The 27,939-nt window shown below is 42.7% G+C and overlaps 2 protein-coding genes across 2 annotated transcripts; both read right to left on the bottom strand.

Annotated features, from left to right (window-relative positions):
* Window positions 1-689: 689 nt before the first annotated feature.
* Window positions 690-3,917, bottom strand: LOC118032872 (uncharacterized). The gene is made up of 3 exons (XM_035037653.1): window positions 3,167-3,917; window positions 2,878-3,073; window positions 690-2,658 (listed from the first exon to the last, which is right to left on the bottom strand). Exons 1-3 carry the CDS (start codon window positions 3,915-3,917, stop codon window positions 690-692), a joined length of 2,916 nt encoding a protein of 971 aa, XP_034893544.1.
* Window positions 3,918-14,292: 10,375 nt separating this feature from the next.
* Window positions 14,293-19,233, bottom strand: LOC140955956 (uncharacterized). The gene is made up of 8 exons (XM_073411429.1): window positions 19,042-19,233; window positions 17,938-18,743; window positions 17,230-17,716; window positions 16,462-17,103; window positions 16,072-16,123; window positions 15,654-15,992; window positions 15,080-15,205; window positions 14,293-15,008 (listed from the first exon to the last, which is right to left on the bottom strand). Exons 1-8 carry the CDS (start codon window positions 19,231-19,233, stop codon window positions 14,293-14,295), a joined length of 3,360 nt encoding a protein of 1,119 aa, XP_073267530.1.
* Window positions 19,234-27,939: the final 8,706 nt, after the last annotated feature.

Here is a 27,939-nt window from a genome sequence, read left to right as displayed (position 1 = left end):
CTAAAACCCTAAACCCCTCAAACTCGAAACCCTAAACCCTACACCCTAAACCCTAAAACCCTAAACCCTAAACCCTAAACCCTAAAACCCTAAAACCCTAAACCCCTAAAACCCTAAACCCTCAAACCCTAAACCCTAAACCCTCAACCCTCAAACCCTAAAACCCTCAAACTCGAAACCCTCAAACCCTCAAACCCCAAACCCCAAACCCCAAACCCAAACCCCAAACCCTAAACCCTAAATCGTAAACCGTAAACCCTAAACCGTAAACCCTAAACCCTAAACCCTAAACCATTTTTGGAAAAGTTAAGATATATAAATGAAGTGAAAATTCGCTACATAATTACGAGGGGCATACCCCAAGGAAATTACACAGCAAAGTTAAGAAATAAATGGCCTTTACAGTAGCAAATTGATAATAAGAAAAATGGGATAATTGATGCATGACCTCTACGTAAACAGTGTTAGCCATGCATAAAACAAATAATGGTTTTTACGAGCAACCAAGATTAGAATTAAAAGCATGCATCTCCACGTGAATAGTGAGAAACAGTGACCATGTTGCCTCCATATTCCCTTCCACAGCAGAGAGTTTCCCTTTGCCTTCAAGAGTAGTTCTGCACTTTCCCACGTCAACTGGTTCCTTTCATCTACGACTTTAGTTGCATAATACATTCCTTGTCTCTGTATTAAGCAGTTGTATTGTGATCTTGTATGATACCCCATATGTTACAAATGGCAGTAGGAATGTGACCTGCGAATTGCATAGTTGTTAGTTGTGTTCTAACTTGTTGGAACACTTCCTCAGCTATGTTTGTTGCAGTCTGGTATTGGTTGTTGAAGACTCTCTTGTTACGTTCAAACCAAAGAATGTATACAGTGGATGAGAGCAAAAAACATGCAATAAGGTGCGTGATATCATCCTTACGGCTATAGTTTGTTGAACCCCAATGTAGTATATTTGGCCAAGTGCAGCATGGCCAATAAATATTTGCTCTTGCATTAACTGTTCTCCAGACAGTTTGAGAGGTAGGGCAATCAAAGAATAAATGGGCATGAGTCTCTGTTTGAATTCCACATAAGATGCATGTTCTGTTTCTTATAATCCCAGCCGAATGTAAACGATCCATTGTGCGCAACCTTCCAAGAGCAGCTAACCATAGGATGAAAGATTGTCGTGGGATGTGATCCTTGAACCATAATAACAAGTGGATGTTGGTGGCCGGTCTTTTGTCCCGAAGAAGGTCCCATGCTGATTTAATGCTAAAATCACCTGATGAATTACCTTTCCAAACACAGTGGTCTTCATGTTGCGGCTGTGGGAGGGATACTATTGTTTGCCAGCTTGCATGCAGCTCTGTGGTATGCAAGGGGAAGTTCCAATGCCCTTTAGTGATGATGCTTGAGACTCGAGCATTCCATGGCAATCCTGTGGCAGTAAGAGTCCGTAATGTGTGCATGTCGATGAGTCTCTTTCCCCCTGGCAACCAATAGTCATACCACAAAAAAGTTGAGGAGCCATTGCCTATGTTGACTGTAAACCATCCTCTGCACAAGTCACGGCTTTGTAGTATTTTCCTCCAAGTCCAGGATGGATTTGATGGCATAGGAATCTGCCAGAATGATTTTCCACGTAATAGAACCGCATGGATCCAGGATGTCCATACAGTGTTTTTGTTGGTTAGAAGATTCCAAATATGCTTGAGAGTTGCAGCTTGGTTCCAAATTTTAAGCTGTTTGACACCTAACCCTCCTTCTTGTTCTGGGTAGCAGATAGCATGCCATGCAACCTTTGCCCCTGCCGATGATAGGGATGTTCCTCTCCACAAGAAACCGGCCAAGATGCTCTCAAGTTTTTGAATTGTTGCACATGGGAGAATGAAAATTGAGGACCAGTATACTTGGATAGAGAAAAGAACAGATTTGATGAGCTGCAATCTGCCAGCATATGTGAGTGATGAAGATGTCCAGAGCTTTATTCTGGCAATGATTCTTTCCACTAAAGGAATGCAGTCTGTATGTGTAAGGCGAGTGGAAATAAGTGGGACTCCAAGGTATTTGACCGGCAAATTTGTTTCCTGGATTCCTATGCTGTCAGCAATGCAGTTCCTCAATGTAGTATCAATGCCGGATAGATAGAGGGAACTTTTGGCAAGATTAATCTGTAGACTCGAAAGTGATGAGAATCTGTCTAAACTGGATTTGAGAACACCAATAGAATGAACATCTGCATGGCAAAACATCATGAGGTCATCTGCAAAACAAAGGTGAGTTATATTGGTGGAATTGCACCGCCAATGGTACTGGAAGTTGCTGTGATTGATTGTCTGCCGAATAACACCACTCAAGCCTTCCATTGCTAAGACAAAGAGGTAAGGTGACAGTGGATCACCCTGCCGAATGCCTCTAGTGGACTGGAAAAAGCCGTGTAGTTCCCCATTGATGTTGATTGTGTAATGAACCGTTGTAATGCATGTTTTTATCCAGCTAATCAAGTTTGGAGGGAGAGCAATAGCTTGTAGACCTGCAAGGATGAATTCTAGGCTGACTGTATCAAAGGCCTTTTTCAGGTCAATTTTAAGAGCACATCTGGCAGGGCCTGTTTTGTGATGGTAATTATGCATGAGTTCCTGAGTGAGGAGAATTGCATCCGAAATGCTACGGCCAGGCATAAATGCTGACTAAGAGGAACCGATTACATCAGCTAGGGATGATTTTAACCTGGCTACAAGCAATTTGGCGATGCATTTGTAGATAACATTACAGCAGGAAATAGGTCAGAAATCATTCAAGCATGTTGGATGTTCCTGCTTGGGCACCAGTACTACCCTTGTAGAATTAACACATGGGGGCAGTGTGTTATGAGAGAAGAAATACCTTATAGCTGCAATGAATTCATGTTTAATGATGTCCCAGCTTTTCTTGAAGAAAAGAGCATTATATCCATCGGGCCCTGGTGCTTTGTTATCTGCAATGGAGAATAAAGTTGTTTTGATGTCATCATTAGTGATTGGAGCCGTGGCCACAACTTTAGAATCTTCTGAGATGGTGTTGGGAAAGATGGCCTGCATGTCTTCAAGGATGGGGGAAGGAGGGGCACGGAGCAGACGTTCAAAATAAGTTGAGGCAAGCTTCCCTATTTCCTATTGATCATGAATAATATTACCTGCATCATCTTGCAAGTTGTGAATTTTGTTTCTGATCTGGCAGTGCAACAATGATTTATGGAAAAAGGACGTGTTCCTATCACCAAGGGCAAGCCATTGGACTCTTGATTTTTTCTTGTAATATGATTCCTTATCTTTACAAAGTTGCATGTAAGCAGCAGGATATGCACGTTCAGTGGATATGGCATCCTCAGAAGTAGGATTATTATCAAGAACAAATTGGGCAGCATCCCATGATGCTTTGGCTTGAGTGACTCTGCTGGTAATATTGTCCGTGTGCTGATAGTGTAGATTTTTCAATGCAGGCTTCAAGCGGCGCAGTTTAGAAGTAAGTTGAAACATGGGGTTTCCAGGAATAGGCATGTGCCATGAGGAGGCTACAGTAGATAGGAAATCAACGTGGTCCACCCATATATTCAAGAATTTGAATGAAGAGTGTCTATGTTGGCCGGGGCTAAGAAAGCTGAGGACCATGGAACTGTGATCCGAGATGTTGCGTGGCTGAACATTAGCATGTGTGGCAGGCCATTTAGAAAACATGCATGCATTACCAAAAATCCAGTCTAGTTTCTTTTGGATTAAGCCTATGCCCTGTTGTCCATTATGCCAGGAGAATTTGATGCCACTGTAAGGGACTTGCAAAAGTTCAGAATGGGTAATACATTTGTTGAAATCATCTTGATAAGAGGGCCAATGGATATCCCCACTAGATCGGTCACCAGGTTGCAGAATGGCATTAAAGTCTCCCATTACAATCCATAGGATGCAAGCATTGTGAGAACTCTCATGTGTAATGTATTGCCACAGTGTTTGTCTTTCGGCAGGTGTGTTGTGTCCATATACAAAGGTGATACGGACAGAGGATTGTTGATTTGGTTGAGTAGCTTCACATGTAAGCCATTGGGGGGAGGAGTGTAATGTGGTGAGGTGTAATTTATGAGCATTCCATCCAACAAGGATTCGGCAAGTTGGGGAGGATGCGGAGGACTAAAGGCCTAGGTGGAGGCTGTGGTTGAAGATTGGAGGTAGATTGTGGGGGTGATTGTGGGGGTATATTTGTTGCCAATGGAGGTAATGGGGATGCAGGGTGAGTTGTGTCTAGGATAGTTGTGGTAGTGTTGTGTAGTATAGTAGGGGATATGGTAGGGGATGTGGGAGGCTTGGCTGTGAGATGAGGTGGGGGTGCAGTAGCAGTTGAGGGTTTACAAGAATGGCCAAAGATTTTGCATTGCTCACAACGTGTTGGTTTCCATTCATAATCTACTGTCACTGTTATAGGATTTGCAGAAAGAGGGCAATCAATTGCAAAGCTGTGAACAAAAGGGAGAGATGCATCAATTTCAACACATAGGCGAGCATATTCAAGTCGAGTGCAGTTATATGTGAGTTCATCACAAGACAATGGTCGACCAACCATACTTGCTGCTAAACTCAATCCCTGCTTGGACCACAAAGGAAAGAGAAGACCATGCAGCCGAATCCACACTGGAAGAGTGGAGATTTTGCTTTTGTCAAAGTTGTAACGTGGATGCCATTGCTGAAGAATGATATTCTTCCCCCCAAACATCCATGGCCCTTTTTCAAGGACAGCATGCATCTCTTCTTCAGTCTTAAATTGAAAAATCATGAAACCATTACCTGTAGTCATAACATTCTCAAGGCCACACTGTCTCCATACCCTAGAAGCAATGGCGTTTACTGCATGATATGGCATTTTGAAGCCTAGAAAAAAACCAATCATACATCTTGTCCATTGTTCAGTATTTTCCAATAACATCTGTTTTGTAATTTTGAGGCACTGCCCCACTAGTTGTCTTGGAATAGGATCTAAAGTGAAACGTGTACTAGAGTCAGAAACTCTAACACGATCTGCCCATGAGGTTTGGCCAGCTTGGGACGTAACCTTGGTATGGTTTTTTTGTGGTTTCACAACTGGTTTGGTAGGCGGCTGAGATAAAGGAAGTGGGATAGTGGTATTGGTAGGAATGGTTGGTGGCAGGACTTGAGTCATGGTGGCTGTGTAGGTTTTGTTGGCAGGGAAAAAAAAAAAAAGGAGGCTGGTAATAAAGAAAATTATGAATGTTTGTGGGATTTTCAGTCGGTCAAAAGGAGGTGCAGTAGTAAAGGAATGAGGGGATATTGAGATCGGTGAAGGAGACTGTGAACAGTGGTCAGAATAGGTGTGTTGGCCGGAGGGGTACAGTTTTTTCTTCCAATCGCCTGCAGCAGCTTGCTCTCACCATTTTTTTTTTCCTAAACCCTAAACCCTTTAAAACCCCAGCTGTCCCAGGCTCTTACAAGAAGTGCACGCCCTGACTCGAACTCAAGACCTGCTGTGCAGATCTCAAGCCCTTTGCCACCACGCTACACCCCTTGGGGACCCTAAACCCTGAACCCGAAACCCCGAACCCCGAACCCGAAACCCCGAACCCGAAACCCCGAACCCGAAACCCCAAACCCTAACCCCTAAACCTAAACCCTAACCCCTAAACCCTAAACCCTAATCCCTAACCCCTAAACCCTAAACCCTAAACTTTTTTTTTTTTTGGAAATGTTAAGTTGTATTGATCCAAAAAATGTACAAATGTTTGTGAGCCAAGCTCGAAGGAAAGAAAAAGAAGAACAAAAATAAAACCCGTTAGGCTAAACAATGCCTCATTAGAAAAAACCTAAGCCCCTGAAGTTAGAGGAAAAGCTAAAACAAAAAAGCCTAAAAGCGAACCCAAATACAAAGAACATCCGTGAGGCTAAACAGTGCCTCATTATAAAAAACATAAGCCCCTGAAGTTAGAGGAAAAGCTAAAACAGAAAAGCCCAAAAGCGAACCCAAATACAAAGAACCTCTTCTTTCCCTAGAAACTCATTTACAGCCGAGGGAAGGATAAAATGCTATACTTATTAACAACCATTATGGATGTTGTATGCCCAAGGTGTTACCAACAGAATTTAGTATGGGGCTTTTATGCTCCATGTTGATGATGTGAGTTCTGATAAGTTCAAGAATGCCCTTGCTGGTTGAATGGTGGGACTGGAATTGCTGGCTGAAAATGCGGTTGTTTCTCTCGTGCCATAGGAAGTGGACCGTTGTTGAGAGCATAAGACGGGGAATTGTATGCATGATGTTCTTCCTTTCCTGTAAGTGTTGGCTGCCCAGAGCAAAAGCTAGTTCCAAGGTAGGGACGACCACTGAACGTTGCCTTTTGCACAGATTGTTATCCATACGGTGCTGGAATAGTGACAGTCAAAAAACAAATGGTTGTGAGATTCTTCGTGGGCAGCACATAATATGCAGGTCGTATGAGCTAGCATCCCTGCATTGTGTAACCTATCCATGGTGCTGAGACGCTTCTTGGAGGCAAGCCAAAGGATAAAAGACTGGCGGGGGATGTGGCTTTTGTACCATAGGATATGATGCATGCAATTTTCTGGCCGAGATTCACGTAAGAGTTCCCATGCAGAGTGGACTGTGAATGTACCTGAGTGGTGGCCTTTCCAAACGCAGTGGTCTTCCATAGAGGGTTTTGGGTTGAATGAGATGGCACTCCATATATCCTGCAGGTCCGGGTTAGATGCTGGGAAGTTCCATTGGTCTCCATGCATGATGTCCAAAACTCTAGATGTCCAAGCAAGTCTGGTCGTGAAGAGCTGACGGTGGGGGAGGATGTCAATGATTCTCTTCCCCTCAGGGAGCCAGTAGTCATACCAAAGTGAGGTAGTTGTTCCCTTGCCAATGCATGTCTGAAACCAGCCCCTACACCATTCACGGCTTTGCAGGATTTTCCTCCAAGACCATGAAGGATTGGAAGGGAGGTTAATCTCCCAAAAGGATCTCCCACGAAGAAGCACAGAGTGCACCCATGCAGCCCAAACCGAGCTTTTGCTACCCAAGATGTTCCATATTTGCTTCATTACAGCAGCCTTATTCCATACTTTGAGGCGTTTTAGGCCTAGACTGCCTTCTTTCTTGGGGAAGCAGAGGGAATGCCAAGCAACTTTGGCTCCACAAGGGTTCAAGGAAGTCCCTTTCCAAAGAAAGCCAGCAAGAATGCTTTCTAGCTTTCGGATTGATGAACAGGGAAGGATGAACATTGTTGACCAATAAACTTGAATTGAGAAGAGCACGAATTGGATGAGTTGGAGACGTCCTGCATATGTAAGGGAGAAAGATGTCCAGAGTTTGATTCTGGTGATGATTCTTTCCACCAGAGGAAGGCAGTCGGCGTGGGTCAGCCTTGTGGAGATGAGTGGGATGCCTAGATATCTTACAGGAAGTGCAGACTGCTGAAACCCCACTTGGTCTCGAATTGCACCTTTAAGATTATCACCAATGCCTGTGAGATAGATGGAGCTTTTTGCTAAGTTGATCTTGAGCCCTAATATGCTTGAAAACTTGTTGAGTGAGTCCTTTAAGATGCCTACTGATGTTGTATCTGCATGGTAGAAGAGCATAAGGTCGTCTGCGAAGCAAAGGTGGGTGATGAAGTTCTGCTTGGATCTCTAGTGGTATTTGAATCCTTGCTGCTGAGTGGTATTACGAAGGATACCAGCAAGACCCTCCATAGCAAGAACGAAAAGGTAGGGGGACAAAGGGTCTCCCTGCCGAATACCCCCTGCTAGCCTTGAAAAAACCATGCAACTCACCATTTAGGCTGATGGAATAGTGTGCTATGGAGATGCACTGCTTGATCCAAGATGTCATGGTTTGTGGGATACCAATGGCTTGAAGACCTGCTAGAATAAATTCCCAGCTTACTGTGTCAAATGCTTTCCTTAGGTCCACCTTAAGAGCACATCTCGCAACGCCATTGTTGAGGTGGTAATTGTGCATGAGGTTCTAGGTAAGAAGTATTGCATCCGAGATTTGCCTTCCTGGAATGAATGCGGATTGGGATGGGCTGATCACATCTGTCAAGGCTGCCTTTAACCTGCCTACAATGATCTTGGATATACATTTGTACATGACATTGCAACAGGAAATAGGTCTATAGTCGTTCATGCATGCAGGATTTTCAATTTTCGGGACTAAAGCTATTCTTGTGGCGTTGACACAACGAGGCATGGAGTTATGGGAGAAGAAGAACCTGACTGCTTCGGTGAAGTCAGCTCCAATTATATGCCAGCTTTTCTTGAAGAACAGGCCATTGAACCCATCGGGGCCTGCAGCTTTTTTATCTGGTATTGAGAAGAGAGCTGCTTTGATTTCCTCGTTGGTGATAGGGAGGCTTAATGTTGTGCTTGAGGAGGCTGAGATGGTGTTTGGGAAGAGGAGGTTCACATCTTCCTCCAGCTGGCCGTGATCAGTAGACAAGAGGTTCTGAAAATATTTGGTTGCCATCTTCCCTAGCTCCTTTTGATCCCGGATGGTATTGCCAGCTTCATCCTGCAGGCTATGGATTCTATTTCAGGCTTGGCGATCCAGGAGGGAGTTGTGGAAAAACTTTGTGTTCTTGTCTCCAAGCTGGAGCCATTGGATCTGTGACCTCTGCTTGAAGAAAGACCTCCTCTTTACATAAAAGCATGTAGGCCTTGGCGAGTTCCCTTTCCCTGGAGTTGGCTTCGGCTGAAGTTGGGCTACGATCTAGAAGAAGTTGAGTTGTGTTCCATTCTGCTTTAGCCCTTGCCACTCTGTTGGAAATGTGACTTGTGTGCTGGTGGTGTAGATTCTTGAACTCAGCCTTTAGAAGCCGAAGCTTTGTGGTGAAACGGTACATTGGGTTCCCATGCACTTGAGTCTACCAAAGAAGAGTTGACTATGGCTGAGAAGTCCTCTCTATCTGCCCACACATTAAGGAACTTGAAGGGAGGATGTCTCTGGTAGCTTTCTTGCCGAAGATTGAGGATCATTGTACTGTGGTCTGAGAGGTGTCTTGGCAAGAATGATGAGTGAGCTTCAGGCAAATTAGTGAGTAGGCAAGGATTGTAGAAAATCTAGTCTAGCTTCTTCTGAATTGTATGATCTCCCTGCTGACCATTGTGCCATGAGTACTTTAACCCTGAATATGGGACTTGAAGAAGCTGAGATTGCTGAATGCAGTCATTAAAATCATCCAAATGATGATGCCAAGTTGTGTCCCCTCCATGTCTATCAGCTGGCCGCATAATAGCATTAAAATCTCCCATGAGGATCCAAGGAATGGAAGTGCTCTGACTGCTCTCTTGGCAAATGTATTTCCACAGAAGAGTCCTTTCGGCAGGAGTGTTATAACCATATATGAACGAAATTTTGAGGGTGGCATTGGTGGAAAGAGAGGTGGTTTCACAAGTCAGCCATTGAGGGGATTGGTGGGTGCAGGTAAGGTTGAGTTTGATGGGGTTCCAGCCAACCAGGATGCGGCATGGGGAGGAGGCATTGACATTGGAAATATATTTCCATTGAGGGGCTAAGTTGGACTCTACTGCAATAATATGCTGCAATTTTGGTTTCAATAATACCATACATGTCAAGATTGTTTTTGGTTGCCCATTCAAGGACTATTTTTTGTTTGAGGTGACCATTGAAGCCCCGTATGTTCCAGCTACCTATATTGAACATTTATTCAATGCAAAAGGAAGACACAAAGCAAACTAGAGGCCCCTGGCCTCTTTACGTTTCTTCCCCCCTTTCTTTTTCCTAACAGTTTTTGGGGAAGGTGGAGGGGATATATCATGGTGTTCGGGGGAGGATATGGAGGTTGTTGAGGTCTCCGCATATTCCTCTTTAGCAGCAGAGGAGGAAGCACTAAGACTATGAAATGAGTCCATTTTGCTTTCTATGCAAGGAACAAGATTAGAACCCGAAAGATATGAGGGTGCTGGGAGGACATTACCTAAGTCCTGAGCAATAATATGGTTCCCAGTTGCTGATGCTCTAGCAACTTTTTGAGATTGTAAAAGGGCGGTCTTAGGGGGAATGAGGGGGGGTCGTGAGGGGTTTGGTTATTTGTGTGGGGAATTATGGTGTGGTTGGCAGTAGGCTGAATGCTGGAGTTTTGGTGTGAGGTGTTTGTTGGCGGTTTGGTGGTCTTAGGCTGGAGTGTTGTTGTGGCTAGCTCAGGACCTACCTTGGGAATGGTTACAGCTAGGGAGCCTGGAGGAAGAGCAGTATGAGTGTGCACAATAAGGGTTCCTTGTTGAGGTAGTGGGGTTGGGGATTGAATTGGGGGGTTTTGTGCTTGGTCGTTTTCTTGAGTGGGAAGTGGAGCAGGAGTGACCAAAAATTTTGCAGCGGTCACACCTGGATGGTTTCCATTCATATTCCACATTAATGGAGATGGGGTCAGAGGAAAGGGGGTTGTCAATCTCATAACAGTGCACAAAGGGGAGAGAGGCATCTATTTCCACACACACCCTAGCATACTCTAATCTGGTGCATTTGTATGTTTGTTTGTCACAGGACAACGGCCTGCCCACCATGCTGGCAGCCAAACTCAGCCCTTGTTTAGACCATAGAGGAAATGGCAACCTATGGATGCGGATCCAAATTGGGAGAGTAGTAATTTTGCTTTTGTCGAAGCAGAACCTTGGGTGCCATTGTTGCAAAATAATAGTTTTTCCCCCAAACATCCAGGGTCCTTTTCTAACACTGCCTGCATCTCTTCCTCTGATTTGAAGCGGAATAACATGTAGCCGTTGGTTGTGGTCATTACATCTTCAAGACCACATTTCCTCCAGACACGGGAGGCTATAGTGTTCACAATGTGATATGGCATTTTGAAGCCAGGAAAGAATCCGACCATGCATCGCTGCCATTGTTCAGCATTTTCCAAAAGCATGTCTTCAGAAATCTTTAATCGACTTCCTACTGGCTACCTTTGAAGATGCTCTAATGTAAATCTGGTGCTAGAGTTAGTGACTCTAACTCTGTCGGCCCATGTGTTTGTGGGGTTTGTTGGTGGCGCTTTGTTGTTGTTGATCTTCATGGTGAGTAAAATGGAAAAAGAAAGAAACTGAAAAGATGGGGCAGGCTAGGATGTCTAGGGATGTGGTATGAGATGGTGTTAGATGGTAGGCTTGATAGGGATGGAGATGGTTTTGGTAATAATAAAGGAACTTTTATGCATGGGGACGGATTGATGCAAAAAAGCACGAAAGAAGAAAAAGGAAAAAGTTTCGGTTGAGTGGTGGGGACAGCATAACAGGTTGCTGATTCTTGTAACTATAAAACTGTTCGGTTAAAAGTGAAGGGGGGGATGGGAAACAAGATGACAGTATATGGGGGGGACGATGGAAGTAAATGGCTGAAAAAATGGCTCCGGCAGAAAATTCTCTCTAGGTCGCCTGCAGCTCTCTCTCTCTCTTCCTCACCATTTTTTTTCCCTCCCTCCCTAAACCCAAAACCCTCAACCCCAAACCCCAAACCCCAAACCCTAAACCCAAACCCCAACCCAAACCCAAACCCCAAACCCCAAACCCCAAACCCCCAACGCAAACCCAAACCCGAAACCCTAACCCGAACCCGAACCCAAAACCCTAAACCCTAAACTTTTTTTTTTGGAATAAAAGTTAAGTTGTATAGATCCAAAAAAGTACATAATACGAGAGGTATACCCCAAGTATTACAAATGACCTAGAAGGTCAATAAAAAGGAAACAAGCTTGTACATCGAAAGAAAACATACAAAGCAGCATAAACCGTTCAAACGGTTGATATAGAAATAATCAAAACTCAAGTAAGATCATCGCTCAACTGGATGGTAAAAAAGATGGTGCCACACGATGAGTAGCTACCCGAGTTTTCATCTCGGGGATATCCTTCTTCTTTTTCCTCCTAGTAACAAGTGTAAATCCAGTGTCATCACATCCAACAGATTGTGCAGTAGATATAGATTTTGGAGGATGTGCTCGAGATGGTGTCATCTTAGGTAAATCTGTGGGAGGTACCTGAGATGAAGAACTGGTTTCAGAAGAAGATGGCAAAGCCATTTGCTTACTAGTAATGCACATAGGCAATTCTAGAGGCGATGTCCGAACATGGTTGTTTGTGGACAATGGAGGAGTTATCGGGTTAACATCACCAAGATCAGATGGCTTCAGCTGACTCTCATCTAAGGAATCAGAGGCTGACTCATCTGTATCTGTCTCATCTGAAGAATCTGTATCTGTCTCACCTGAAGAATCTGATTCTTCAGAGGACATCTCATCTGTGTTTGTGGCTAGAGAGGTAATGGCATTACGTTTACCCTGATGACTAGTAGAGGCATCACCGTTAAGCTGCTTATCATCTGTGTTAGTGGCAGGTGAGGCATTATCTTGAACCTGATGACTAGGAGAGGCATCACTGTTAACCTACTTATCAGCTGAAGGCTGACATGAGTGACCAAAAACATGGCATTTTTCACATCTCTTCGGCTTCCATTCATAGTTCACATGAACTTCTCTGATAGTATTGGAGAACTCAAGTTCAAATTTGTGGACAAATGGTAGAGATGCATCTACCTCCACACACAACCGCGCGTAGTCTAGGCGTTTACATCCAAGTGTCAACTCATCACAAGAGAGTGGTTGGCCCACCATACTGGCTACCTCACTTAAACCCTCCTTTATCCATAAAGGAAAAGGTAGATCATATATCTGAATCCATACTGGAAGTTTGGTGATCTTGTTCATGTCGAAGACAAACCCAGAATGTCATTTCTGAAGAATAATAGCTTTCCCACCAAACATCCAAGGACCATTTTCAATGACTTTTTGTAGCTCATCTTCTGTTTTGAAACGAAACATTGTAAATCCATTGGCCAAGGATGTCACATCCTCAAGGCCGAACCTCTTCCATATCTTGTGAACAATTGAATTCATAGCATAATAAGAAAGCTTAAAACCAGGAAAAAAACCTACCAGGCAACAATGCCACACCGTAGAAGACTTCTCCCATAATCCCCTAGTTATTTTGAGACGAGAGCCAACCGGCTTACGAGGGATGGGGTCAAGAGTGCATCGAGTATTAGAGTCGGTAACTCTTATCTTATCGGCCCAAAAACCCGAGGGGGGAGTGGTTCGGATAGAGGTTGGGGAGGCTGTGTTTTGGGTGTTTTGGTGTTGGTTTCTGGGATGTTTAGTAGTGGAGGGGGTGGTGTTGGCTTTGGGTGTTTGGTTTTTCGGATTGGAAGCCATGGCAGATTCTGGTATAGATTCAACCAACAATTATTCCCCAACCATTCAAAACATAACATATCCCAACGGTTCAAAGGTATACACACATGTTATGTATAACATATTAAAATATCAGCACAGTTTAACGGTTGGATCTCCACAGATCTCAATTATACCGAAACTGACATGAAATTGACGACTTTCTGTTGAACATCTAGAAAACGTTGCTGGAGGCTTTATTTCTAATCTCCACCGTTCAGAATGTGTATCACAACCATATGCATCACATATCAAAAAATAAGCTTGATCCAACGGTGGAAAAAGGATAAATAGGCCAGAGGCTCTGACTGTTCCAAGAAGGATTTTTCCAGAAATATTCAAATGGCTAGCTGTCGCAGGAGGAATCAAATTTGGACGATCCCTCTGGTCATATTGTAGAAAATATAGATGTTCACAACATACAAAAAATTTGCCTTGATCCAACGGTATAACAAGGATAAATCGTCCGCCGACTCTGACAGCACTAGGGGGGTTTCCAGAAAATTTCAGAAAAATTCAAATGGTCAGATTTCTTAAACGGCGGCAGCTTTAGACAATCCCTCCGGTAAAAATGTAGACAACAGTTCAATGCACAACATAACCAAATCTTGGCTTGATCCAACGGTGGTCGCCGGAGATATGGCTGTCGGAGCACCGCCCCTTTGTATCTTTCCTCTCTAACGTCTTTCTAGCTTCTCTCACTAGAAAAGCACAAATGAACCCCTCCTAAACCCCAAACCCTAAAACCCTAAACCCTAAACTTTTTTTGGAAAAGGTAAGATGTATATAAATTAAAAATTAAATGTTCGCCGTAATTGACAAACAGAACAAAGAACAAAAAGTTCAGAATAAGCCGCTGCGTGAACAGTAGCCTTACAAAATAAAAAACTCCTTATAGTAAACATGCAAAGCATTATGTGAACAGTATTCAATTCCTCTCAAATTGTTTGCGTCCTTGTGTAATCATGGGCCTTCATCAATTGTGTAGAAACCATCCATAGCTCTCCTGCTTCCACCCCTTAGTCATGTTGAAGATTCCAAATAGCACGAATCCTTGCTGGGAATGTGCATGCAATATCCATGTGAGCAATGTGGGTTCGAACCTGTTGGTAAATAGCCTCCACGGTTGTCTGATATGTTTGGGATGTGTTTGTGAATACACGGTTGTTTCTTTCAAACCAGAGGAAGTACACAGTTGTGGATAGAAGAAGGCGGGCTATCAAGTGTTCACTATCATTCCTTTGCTTGTAAGAAGAAGCTGTCCATCGAAGCAAGTGCATCCATGGTTGGCGAGGCCAGTGTATATTGGCTTTTTGACAAATAGACTTCCAAACTAAATTGGTGTAGTGACAGTCAAATAAGAGATGTTCATGAGTTTCCATGTGATGACCACACAGTATGCAAGTGGTGTTGAATACACTCCCATGTAATCTGTCCATCGTACGTAACCGGCCAAGGCTAGCTAACCACATGATGAAGGAATGTCTTGGAATATGTCCTTTGAACCAAAGTATATGACACAAGTTGTTGAGTGGTTTTTTTCCCCGAAGAAAGTCCCAAGCAGATTTGATAGTGTAAGTGCCTAAGGGATTTAATCTCCAGATACATTGATCCTCTCGGCCAATATTGGGGATGAAAGTGATTGTATTCCACGTTTGTTGAAGGGCAGGAATAGCAGGGAAATTCCAGCCCCCATCCTGAATAATATGAGCTACCTTTGAAGTCCATGAGAGCCCTGTAGAAGTCAGAATACGCAGGGGAAAAGAATCAATTAATCTTTTTCCATCCGGTAACCAATAATCATACCAAAGAGACGTGGATGATCCATTGCCGATTTGAGCAATGAAAAAACTTCTACAAAGTTCCCTGCTTTATAGAATTTTCCTCCAAGACCATGTAGCAGTAGAAGGGATTTTGATATGCCAAAAAAATCTGTTGCGCAGAAGGACCTTATGGATCCACATTGTCCAAAGAGATTCCTTGTTGTTTAGAAGCCGCCATATATGTTTCAATGTTGCTGCCTGGTTCCATGTTTTCAAATTCTTTATGCTGAGGCCCCCTTTTCTTAATGGATAGCAAATATTTTGCCAAGACACCTTTGCACCCATAGGAGACAGAGACGCACCTTTCCATAGAAAGGCAGAGAAAATACTTTCAAGTTTCTTAATAATTGAGCAGGGAATGATAAACATGGAAGACCAGTAAACTTGAATGGAGAACAATATTGATTTTATGAGCTGGAGACGTCCTGCATATGTTAAAGATGAAGATGTCCAAAGTTTGATTCTAGATGTGATTCGGTCTATCAAGGGAACACAGTCAGCATGCTTAAGTCTTGTAGAGATTAGGGGAACCCCTAAATACTTCACTGGAAGCACACCTTGTTGGACGCCTAGCAGATTGGAGATGGAAACTTGAGTGTCCTTATCAACACCGAATAAAAAGATGGAGCTCTTTGCGTGATTGATAGTTAGGCCTGAGATGGTAGAGAAATTGTCCAAGCATGACTTCAACACAGAAACTGAAGCAGCATCTGCATGGCAATATAGCATAAGATCATCTGCAAAACATATATGTGTGAGCTTAGTTGCAGCACAACGCCAATGATACTTGAAATCCGCATGCTTAGTGGCTTGTGTAATTAGTCCCTCCAGCCCTTCCATTGCCAAAACAAAAGGATATGGGGATAAAGGATCTCCTTGACGAATACCCCTGGAAGCTTTAAAAAAACCATGAAGTTCACCATTAAGGTTAACAAAGTAATGTGCTGTTGAAATGCAGATTTTGATCTAATGTACCATTTGCTGAGGGATGCCAATAGCCGTTAACCCTGCCAGTATGAATTCCCATCTAACCGTGTCAAAGGCTTTTGTTAAATCAACTTTTAGAGCACAACGAGGGGGACCAGTGTTAAGATGAGCATTGTGCAGTAGCTCTTGAGTGAGAAGAATGGCGTTTGAAATATTTCATCCAGGTATAAAGGCTGACTGTGATGGCCCTATGACATTTGCCAGTGCTTCCTTCAACCTAATTGCAATGATCTTGGAGATACATTTATATATAACAGTGCAACAGGAAATTGGCCAAAAGTCATTCATGTAAGATGGATTCTCAACTTTAGGTACGAGAGCTATGCGTGTGGCATTTACACATCGAGGCAAACAATTGTTGGTGAAAAAATATCTTACCGCTGCAACAAAGTTAGTTCCAATAATGCTCCAACAGTGCTTGAAGAAATAAGAGTTATAGCCATCAGGCCCTAGTGATTTATTGTCAGGAATAGAGAATAGTACAGCCTTGATGTCCTCATCTGTTATGGGGAGATTCATAGATAGGCTTGATGTCTCCGAAATGAGATTAGGAAAAAGATGTTGAACTGACCCGGGGAAAGGAGGCTGAGGTTCTGATAAGAGTTGCTGATAGTAAGTAGAAGCCAAGTTACCCATTTCTTGTTGATCAGTGATGACAGAGCCTGTGGAATTCTGCAGACTATGAATTTGATTTCTAACTTGGCGTTGCAATAAAGAGTTGTGGAAGAACTTTGTATTGCGATCGCCTAGCTTCAGCCAATTAATTCTGGACCGTTGTTTAAGTAAGGACTCCTCATCCTTACACAATTGCATATAGAGTGTTGCACATGATCTTTCTATGGTTTTAGCCTCAATGGACGTCGGGTTGCTATCCATGTGTAATTGTGCATCCTGCCAAGCAGTTTGAGCTGTGGCAACTCTGCTAGCAATATTTTTTGTATGTTGATGATGAAATTTGCAGAGTGCAGCCTTCAAAATACAAAGCTTGGTTGTGAGCTGGTACATAGGATTACCATTAACCTGAGAATTCCATGAAGTGCTAACAAGTGCCATAAAATCTGCTCTGTCAGTCCAAGCATTTAAAAACTTGAATGGAGAATGTCACGGCCTAATAGATGTTGGAGCAGTAAAATGGAATAGCATTACACTGTGATCCGAGATTAGCCTTGGCATGAAAACCGAATCAGTTGCAGGAAATTTAGAAAACAAACAAGTGTTACCAAATAGCCAATCCAATTTTTTCTGAATTGTGAACTCGCCTTGTTGTCCATGCCATGAATATTTGATCCCTGTGTAAGGAACTTGGATGAGCTCCGCTTGGCGAATACAGTTGTTGAAGTCGTTTTGATGATGATACCAATTGATATCCCCACCTGAACGATCACCTGCATGCAATATTGTGTTGAAATCTCCCAGGATAAGCCAAGGAGTGGAGCCATTAAGTGAACTCTCATGACAGAGATAGTTCCACAGGATTGTTCTGGCAGCAGGAGTATTATGACCATAAATAAATGTGACTCGCAATGGGACAAGCAAACTTGGAGTTGTAATCTCATAGGTTAACCACTGAGAAGATGCATTGACACAAGTAAGGGAAATTTTGTGGGGGTTCCATCCAACCAGAATACAACAGCTATGGGAGTAATCAATGTTGGAAGTGTAAAGCCATTGTGGGAGACCTAGCTTGGATGTTACAATGGATAAATTTGAGGGAGAGATTTTAGTTTCCAGTAAACCAAAGAGTTCTAAATTGTTTTTTTTTCCATTCCTGGACAGCTTTTTGTGTTTGGAGATTGTTTAGTCCCCAAATATTCCAACTACCTATACTAAACATAATGTGTGGGAAGGACTTACAACCATTGGAGGCCCCTTGCCTCCTTATGCTTTTTGCCACCTTTTTTCTTTCGAACTGTTTTTGGGGAATAGTTGGGAGATTCATCATGACTCTCACTGAGGGGCATAGATGCAGTTTCAGCAGTGGATGTCTCCATTGCATTGGAAGATTCACTTTGGCTTCGTAAAGAAGCCATCTTACTTTCTTGGCAAACAGTGGCATCCAGAATAGATATGTGCCAGGGGTTAAGGTTTGTGGAAGCTACTATAGTATGCAAAATGTCAGTTGAGGTGGGTATTGGAAGTGGGGGGTTTTTAGTTGGTGGCAAACTTGGTGGTGGTTGTGGTGCAACTATCGGTTCTGCCAAGGCTACCGGTTCTATAGGCAGTGGTGGAATAGATAATTCTGGTAGGGGAGGTTTGGGAGAAGTGATAAGGCTTAAGGTGACCATGGTGGTTGACGTTGGTGGTACTGGAAGAGTACTAGTGGAAGGTTGCATTTGTGGCTGTAAGATGTCAAGGTTATGTATTGGGGTGGGATTTGTTACAGGCAGTTTACCTTTGTTCATCTGTAGAGGTGGTGTGATGGGGAAAGAGTGGCCAAAGATATGGCATTTTTCACACCTGGATGGCTTCCATTCATAGTCAACTTTAACTGTAATAGGCTCAGAAGTTAAAGGACTTTCAATCTCAAAGTCATGTACATATGGGAGTGAAGCATCAACCTCAACACATACTCGGGCATAATCTAATCTGGTGCAATTGTAAGTAGATTCATCACAAGAGAGGGGCCTCCCAATCATACTAGCCGCCATGCTCAATCCTACCTTAGACCATAAAGGAAAAGGGAGTCCATGCAAGCGAACCCAAACAGGTAATGTGGATATATTGTTTTTGTCAAACTGAAACCCAGGATGCCATTGTTGCAATACAATGTTTTTTCCACCAAACATCTAGGGTCCTTTCTCAAGGATAGCGTGCATCTCTGTTTCTGTTTTAAACCGGAAAATCATGAAACCATTGGATGTTGTTGAGATGTTTTCTAAGCCACATTGTCTCCAAACTCGAGATGCAATAGTATTAACAGCATGGTAAGGCATACGAAAACTAGGAAAAAAAACCTACCATGCACCTATTCCATTGATCTACATTATCCAGTAGCATATCTTCGGAGATCACTAGCCGATGACCAAGTGGTTGACGTGATAAGGATTCAAGAGTGAACCTTGTGCTGGAATCTGAAACACTAACTTTGTTTGCCCATGAAGTTTGAGCCGCAGGTTGTGATTTGCCATCATGGGCTAGAGGTTTCGACATGGGATATGGTATGTAGGGTAAGCTGTGTGTGTGTTGTTGTTCAGAGGAAAGGTGAAAGTAGGAAATATGGTAAAGAAAAAAAGTCAGGGAAAAATTTGGTTAGAGAAGAAAAGTGGGTAAATCGTTTGGTGGAAGTGGAGATGTACGTGAGGAGCAAGGTATGGTGGGTTGCTGGCTTGTAGTAGAGGACCATGGTGTAGGATTCAGGGCCGGAGATGAAATTTGGTGGTTTTCGCCGGCAGGAGCTTTTCTCTCTTCATTTTTGCCTTCCTCCCCTAAACCCTAAACCCTCCCTACCTAAACCCTAAACCCCAAACCCTGAAACCCCTAACCCTAAACCCCAAACCCCAAACCCTAAACTCAAAACCCTAAAACACAAACCCCATACCCCAAATCCCAAACCCCAAACCCAAACCCCAAACCCGAACCTAAACCCGAAACCCAAAACCCGAAACCCTAAAACCTAAACCCGAGACCCGAGACCCGTAAACCCTAAAACCTAAACCCGAGACCCGAGACCCGTAAACCCTAAAACCCGAAACCCCAAACCCCAAACCCCAAACCCTAAACCTTAAACCCTAAATTTTTTTTTTTGGAAAAGTTAAGAAGTATATTAGAAAAGAGAAAGTCTCTACATAATTACGATGGGCATACCCCAAGATAACATCTAGAAAATCAGATCATAAAAAAATAAAACAGAAGCTGTTTGGCAACGAACAATATCAATATAAAATAAAGAAAGAAAAAGGAAGATGAATGGCCACTGCGTGAATAGTTGCTATGCAATTAATTTTCCTTAAGAGATCATGCATAGCCACTACGTGAATAGTGTCTATGTAATTAATTTTCTTCCACATAATTTTCTTGTTATCGTCTACGGCTGCAATTCATCATCTATATTTGCCAGTGGTTCTCTTAGCTGTCCCTCAATCTCCATATGGTGCAAAGGAAAGCAGGGATCCTGTCTGCATGTTCCATGTGAATTAGGTGTTCGGATTTGCTGATAGATTTTGATACGATCCAGGCAAGGTCAAATTCGAATTTTGACATAAAATGCGCAACTATCCAGTTTTACGGAAATAGTCATAATTTTCAATCCTACCGTTGGATCGGGCTAAAATTTTACGTGGAGGCTCCTGACATGTTTTCATACCTTGGGTTAAAATATCATATCAATTGGAGTTCGGCAAGGCATCCAAACATGAGTCAACAGAGGCTGTACGGGTTTTGTTATTTACTTCCTTTTGACTTGTGGACTTCCTATTTGGCTAGGATTCTTTTCCTAAATGGGCTGCAACATAGTTTCCAAGTGTGGTAAGGATTCATAAATGTTTCAGAATCCTTTTCTTACAAGGATTCCTTATTCATCCTAACTACAAAAAGGAAAGAAGATTTCAAAACTAATTCTACCTTTAGATTTGATTCTCCTAGCTTATATAGGACTTCTAAAGGGCTACAAATCTGATCCTATCATATTTAGGATATTAAATTTGGATTTATTTATTTTATTGTTATTTTCTTCCTAGTTTAGGGTTTATTTATATTATTTGGGTTTAATTGTAAGTGGGCATCCTATAAGTCCACATAAGGGGTCCATTAGGGTTTATTTAGGTCTAGAGTCAGTATAAATAAAGGCATAACCAGACATGTAAGTTAGACAATTCATATTAATAAAACTTCTTGTTTGCCGCACTTTGTGTGTGTGTGTGTTGGTGAGATAATCTCCCTTCCATGGTTCTCTAAAGAACTGAAAACGACTTATCGAAGAACAACTGTCTTCGTGGCGTCATCCTTATACTTCTCATTCGTGAATCAATATTCGTTGGGTGGGGGTCTCCGTTTCCAATAGTGCTAGTGCCTAGGTACAAGTTATCTTTGTGTCACACTTCTATCAAACCTGATTTACTTGGCTTTCCAGGAATTGGTGTCTTTGTGTGTGGGTTGCATGACCATGTGATCACGAGGTTCGCATCAGATTTCCTCCACAATTGTTTGTCTATTGCGGTGTTGGTTGCTAAATACCCGATTATTCCTTTCATGCCAAAGGAGATAGACTGTGGTTGATGAAAGGAGGCGAGCTACCATGTGTTTGATGTCATTCTGCTTCTTGTAGTGTGTAGATGCCCATTGGAGAAGTTCCTGCCATGAGGTGTGTGGCCATTGCAAGTTGGCTCGGGTGTTGATTGATCGCCAAACTGTACTCGTGAAGCTGCAATCAAAAAATAAGTGTTCATGCGTCTCCATATATAGACCACACAGAATACATGTTTTGTTCGTGATGAGTCCTGTTGAGTGCAGTCTATCCATGGTGCGCAACCGACCCTTGCATGCTAGCCAAAGGATGAAAGATTGCCTTGGAATGTGGCCTTTAAACTAGAGGAGATGATGCATGCTATTAGTTGGCCTGGTATCATGAATAAGTTCCCATGCAGACGCTATAAAGAATTTGCCTGTGGTGTGACCCTTCCAAATGCAACAGTCTGCTAAGGATTGGCAAGGTTGAAAATTAATGGAATGCCATATCACTTGCAGTGTAGGTTGGCCAACAGGGAAGTGCCATTGCCCTCGGCATATTATATCAGAAACTTTTGTTGTCCAAGATAATCCCGTTGAAGTGAGTATACGCAGTAGGAGGATGTCAATTAATCTTTTCCCTTCAGACAGCCAGTAGTCATACCACAAAGAAGTGGAAATGCCATCACCTACACATGTTGTGAACCATCCTCTACACCAATCCCGACTTTGCAATATTTTCCTCCAAGACCACGAAGGAGTGGAAGGAATAATGGTTTGCCAAAATGATTTATGTCGTAGCAGCACTGCATGGACCTAGGTTGTCCATATTAAATCTGTTTCTGTGAGGAGACGCCATATATGCTTTAAGGTTGCAGCTTTGTTCCAATCTTTTAATTTCTTTATGCTTAGGCCACCTTCTTGCATAGGGTAGCATACAGAATTCTGAGCCACCTTGGCGCCTAAAGTGGTTAATGAAGTGCCACGCCATAAGAATGTTGCCAAAATGCTTTCAATCTTTCTCAGTGTGGAGCATGGCAGAATAAATATAGAAGACCAGTAGACCTGTGTAGAGAATAAGATGGACTTGATGAGTTGTAGATGACCAGCATATGTGAGAGATGAGGATGTCCAGAGCTTAATTCTAGCAAGAATTCGCTCCAGAAGAGGGATGCAATTCATGTGGGTGAGTCTGGTGGATATGAGCGGAATGCCAAGATATCGCACAAGAAGAGTGCGTTGTTGTATGCCAATCCAGTTAGTAATATTATGTTGTATTCCTTTATCAACGCCTGAGAGATACATGGAACTCTTAGCTAGATTGATTGTGAGCCCTGATAGCCTTGTGAAGTTGTCTAAACTAGACTTTAGCACACCAATGGAGTCAATGTCCGCATGACAAAATAGCATGAGGTCATCTGCAAAACAAACATGTGTTATATTGGTTGGCTTACAACGCCAATGGTACCGAAATATGGTTTATTGGGCTGCTTTGTGCATGATGCCTCCTAGACCTTCCATGGCCAACACAAATAGGTAAGGAGATAGTGGATCGCCTTGCCAAATACCCCTAGTGGCGTTGAAAAAGCCATGTGATTCCCCATTGATGCTGATAGAGTAGTGAGATGTAGATATGCAAGTGGTGATCCAATTAATCATGTTTTGCAGAATGCCAACAGCAGTAAGACCTGCTATAATATACTCCCAGCTGACAGTATCAAAGGCTTTTTTCATATCAACTTTTAGAGCACATCGTGAAGGTCCTGTGTTGAGGTGGTAATTATGCATTAACTCTTGAGTAAGGAGAATGGCATCCGAAATTTGTCGGCCTAGGAGAAAGGTAGATTGTGATGGACCAATTACTTCTGCCAATGCTGCTTTCAACCTAATAACAATTAACTTGGATATGCATTTGTATAGCACATTCATACTTGTAGGATTTTCTATCTTTGGAACAAGTGCTACACGGGTAGCATTAACACAGCGTGGCAGCAAGTTATGTGAGAAGAAATACTTGACCGCAGCAATGAAGTCAGTCCCTATGATATTCCAACTTTGTTTGAAGAATAAGGCATTGTATCCATCGGGGCCAGGGGACTTGTTATCAGGGATGGAAAACAAGGCACTCTTAATCTCTTCATTGGTAACAGGAAGGCTGGTGGTTAGTTTGGTAGCGTCTGAAATAGTGTTGGGGTATATGCTGGTGATGTCTTTAGGTAATGCATTAGGCATGGTTGTGAGTAAGCGCTCATAATATGATACTGCTGTCTTCCTAATTTCCTGTGGGTTAGTGATGGTAGCACCCTCCTCATTCGTCAACCTGTGGATTCTATTTCTGGATTGTCGATGCAGTAAGGAGTTATAGAAGAAAGCAGTATTCTTATCTCCTAATTGTAACCATTGGACTCTGCATCGTTGTTTGTAATAAGATTCCTCATCTTGACATAGCTTCATGTAATGGCTGGCTAGGTTTCGTTCAGCAGACTGAGCTGCAAGAGATGTAGGATTGTCATCAAGTATACGTTGAGCAGCAAACCAGTCTTATCTAGCTTGTGCCACTCTGCCAGGGATATCACTTGTATGTTAATGATGCAGTTGCTTGAGGACTAATTTTATGAGGCGCAACTTTGTAGTAAATTGATACATGGGGTTCCCATTAACATGTGTCTGCCAAGAGGAGCTGACTATAGCCAAAAAATCATCTTGTTGTGCCCATATGTTCAGGAATTTAAGGGGGGTGCCTCTCTAGCGCTGTGTGTTGTGTAAGTGAAGTACCATTGAGCTATGATCAGAGATGCATCGGGGATGAAAGATTGCATGAGCTGCTGACCATTAAGAGAGCAGACAAGAATTACCAAAGATCCAATCAAGTTTCTTTTGGATAGTGTTGCTGCCATGATGTCCATTGTGCCATAAATATCTTAAGCATGTGTATGGTATTTGGAGGAGTTCTAATTGGCAGATGCAGGAGCTAAAGTCATCTTGATAACGAGGCCATCTTGTGTCACCCCCTATTCTGTCTTCAACGTGCATGATTGCATTAAAATCACCCATTATAATCCATGGAGTATCAGAGTTGAAGGAACTTTCATGAGAGATGTAACTCCATAAGGCTAACCTCTCGGTTGGGGTGTTGAAAGCATAGATAAAGGTGATTCTGGTTGGGGTAATGGAGTCTGGGTGTAGAATATCACAAGTTAACCATTAAGGGGCTGAGTGAATGCAGGTGAGGCTTAGCTTTTTAGAGTTCCAACCAACAAGAATACAGTAGGAGGAAGAAGAACTAATATTGGAATGGTATTGCCAGTAAGAAGGTGCAAGTTTAGATGTTGTTTCGGGTAAATTATGAGTAGCAATCTTAGTTTCCAAGAGACCAAAGATATCTAAATTGTGTTTTTGTGTCCAATCATGGACGGTTTTTTGTTTGTGGAGGCTATTGATCCCCCATATGTTCCAGCTGCCAACAATGAACATTTATTTGAGAGGTAATGAACAATTATAAAGAAAAACTAAAGGCCCCGGGCCTCCTTCTTTTTCCTGCCCCCTTTCTTCTTCCTCACAGTAGTTGGAGTAGGTGGTGAGGACTGAACTTGGTGATCATTCATATGAATAGAGGTTGAAGCCTTAGCTGAAACCTCTTGGGCAGTAGAGGCGGTTTCACTAGTAGTACGTATAGAGTCCATCTTACTCTCTAGACATAAAGTAGCATGCAGGGTATTGAGATGATGATGTTGAAGGCCAAGCAGTTCATTACCTGAGTCTTGGCTTGAGTCACCTTCCTCCATATCTGTTGGGTTTGCTGCAACAAGGTGAATGCTCACTTCTATCTCTATAGTAGGTAATGTTAAGGGATTTATTTGTGGCTGGGATATAAGATGAGTGGAAGGGTTAGCTACTACAACAAGGCTTGTTGCAAGATGGTGGGGGCTCAGGGGTGCATTTGTGGGGATTGTGGAAGGATTAACATTGGGTAGAGTTGGTGGTAGTGAATGGGGAGAGGTTGTAATGGGATAATCAGTTGCTGTAACAGTGGTCTCAACAAAGGACGCTGATGATGCACAGGAATGTCCAAAGACATTGCATTTTCCACAGCGTAGCGGCTTGCATTCATAATCAATAGTGACTGTAAGGGGTGCAATAGAGAGTGGACTGTCGATTTCAAAGTTGTGAACAAAAGGCAAGGCAGCATCAACTTCAACACATAATCTTGCATACTCAAGCCTGGTGCAGGTATACGTGAGCTCATCACAAAAGAGAGGTCGTCTAACCATACTTGCTGCCAAGCTTAGGCCTTGTTTAGACCACAAGGGAAAAGGTAAGCCATGGAGTCGGATCCAAACTGGGAGGGTTGAGATTTTGCTTTTATCAAACTGAAAACGAGGGTGCCATTGCTGAAGGATGATAGTCTTCCCTCCAAACATCCATGGCCCTTTTTCCAGCACTATGTGCATCTCATCTTCTGTGTTGAAACGGAATATGATGAAACCTTTGGAAGTGGTCATTATATTCTCTAGACCATAGGAGCACCATGCCCTAGATGCAATTGAATTAACTGCATGGAATGGCATTTTAAACCCTGGAAAGAAACTAATCATGCACCGTTTCCATTGTGCAAAGTTTTCTAGCAACATTTCTTCTGTGATCTTAAAGCTGCCACCTACTGGTTGTCTGGAAAGAGGTTCCAAAGTGAATCTAGTACTAGAGTTAGATACTCTAACTCTGTCTGCCCATGAAGTTTGAGGATTGGCAGGCTTGGTTTTAGGGTTCTGTGTATTGGTTTTCATTGTGGTTTGTGGGAGACGTAGCAAGGGTGAATGGTAAGAGTATAGTCAAAGGTGCAAGATTAAGAAGTTGGTCAGTGAGAAGACAAAGGGGATGATGGGGAAGATGATGGTGGGTGGGGAAGGGAATATGGTGATCACCGGGGGACGGTACAAGGCCAGAAAGTTGTCGCCAATGGTTGCTGCTCTCTTAACATTTTTTTTTTCTTTCCCTTCCCTAAACCCTAAACTTTTTTTTTGGAAAATTAAGATGTATAGAAAAGGAAATATTCTTTACAGGGTTACGAGGGGCATTCCCCAAGTGAAAATAAAGAAGAAAATAAAACTTGTTTCCTTGCGGCTGTTTTGTTTATAGGAACAGTTGCAAAAGAAAAGGAAAAGATAAGTATGCATGTCCACTACGTGAACAGTGATAAAGCTTAAAAACACCTTTGAAAAAACCCATGCATTGCGTTAGGCAATTAATTTCCTTTGGTTGAAGTATATGATGCCCCTGTCTCCTACGATAGCCTTTATAGCATTCCGAAAGTATGTAGAATAGTCTCCATCATAACCTGTTGCTGCACTAATATCACCATGCAAGTGTGTGCAAATCCATAAGACCCCATGTATTGCAGATTGCGTTAGGGATTCTACCACTGAATTTCATTGTGGAGATTTGTGATCTAACCTGTTGGAATATGTCCTCAGGTAGTGTTTGGCCTGTCTGGTATTGGTTGTTGAAAACTCTTTTATTTCATTCTTGCCAAAGTAGGTAAACGGTTGTGGAGAGAACGAAACGAGCTATTATATGCTGAATATCATTCTTTTTGCAGTAATTTTCCGTACCCCATTGAAGAAGATTTGGCCACCTACAGCATGGCCAGTATATATTAGACCTTGCAGTTACAGTTTCCCATACCTGGTGAGAGGTTGTGCAGTTAAAGAAGAGATGCTCATGTGACTCTATTTGTAGTCCACGGAATATACATGTTGCATTCTGAATTATTCCAGCTGAGGAGAGATGGTCCATAGTACGAAGTCGACCTAAGCATGCTAGCCATAGAATGAAGGATTGTCGAGGGCTGTGGCCTGTAAACCATAACAGCTGATGCATGTTGTTACTTGGTCGTCGGGCACGAAGTAATTCCCATAATAAGGCAATACTGAATTTCCCTGATGGATGGCCCTTCCATTTGTAAGTATCTTCGGTTGTAGGATTTAGATAGAAGGTGATGGAGTTCCAACTAGCTTGTAATGTTGTTGCATCCATGGGAAAGTGCCACTACCAATCTTGTATAATATCTGAGACACTTGCATTCCAAGGCAATCCTGTGGCAGTAAGTGCTTGGAGTGGGTGAGCATCAATGAATCTTGTCCCCTCAGGTAGCCAGTAATCGTACCATAGGGAAGTGGATGAGCCATTGCCTATAATTGAGATGAACCAGCCTTTACATTGCTCTCGGGTCTGCAATATTTTCCTCCAAGACCAAGATGGATTTGAGGGCATGTTGAGTTGCCAAAATGACCTGCCACGCAATAGAACTTTGTGCACCCAAGTTGTCCATATAGAGGTTCTGTTCGTGAGGAGATGCCAAATATGTTTAATTGTTGCACCTTGATTCCATGGTTTAAGCCTTTTGACACCTAATCCTCCTTCTTGTAACGGATAACAAACTGCATTCCATGCAACTTTTGATCCAGTGGGTGAAAGTGAGGAGCCTTTCTAAAGGAATGCTGCAAGGATGCTTTCAATCTTCTTTATGGTTGCATTTGGAAGGATGAAGATGGAAGACCAGTATACTTGGATGGAAAATAAAATTGATTTTATCAGTTGTAGTCGACCAGCATACGTGAGTGAAGAAGAAGTTCACAATGTGATTTTAGATGTGATTCTCTCCACTAATGGTAAGCAATCTGTGTGTGTAAGCCG

This window comes from Populus alba, chromosome 9 (genome assembly GCF_005239225.2).
Source record: "Populus alba chromosome 9, ASM523922v2, whole genome shotgun sequence".
NCBI lineage: Eukaryota > Viridiplantae > Streptophyta > Magnoliopsida > Malpighiales > Salicaceae > Populus > Populus alba.
This window is presented reverse-complemented; position numbering and strand designations above follow the sequence as displayed.

Bases quoted from the DNA above. Each gene is read 5' to 3' on its own strand.
- LOC140955956 (XM_073411429.1), bottom strand. From the start codon at position 19,233: ATGTCGAAACCTCTAGCCCATGATGGCAAATCACAACCTGCGGCTCAA. The intron at 17,104-17,229 runs GTAATGCTATTC...TGGAATTCTCAG, and splicing joins GGCTAATCTCGGATCACAGT to GTTAATGGTAATCCTATGTA. The intron at 15,009-15,079 runs GTATGATTATTG...TGACTTCTACAG, and splicing joins GGATCATCCACGTCTCTTTG to GGCTCTCATGGACTTCAAAG.
- LOC118032872 (XM_035037653.1), bottom strand. From the start codon at position 3,917: ATGGGAGACTTTAATGCCATTCTGCAACCTGGTGACCGATCTAGTGGG. The intron at 3,074-3,166 runs GTAATATTATTC...CCATCCTTGAAG, and splicing joins CAACTTGCAAGATGATGCAG to ACATGCAGGCCATCTTTCCC. The intron at 2,659-2,877 runs GTATTTCTTCTC...GCCTGGCCGTAG, and splicing joins GAATTCATTGCAGCTATAAG to CATTTCGGATGCAATTCTCC.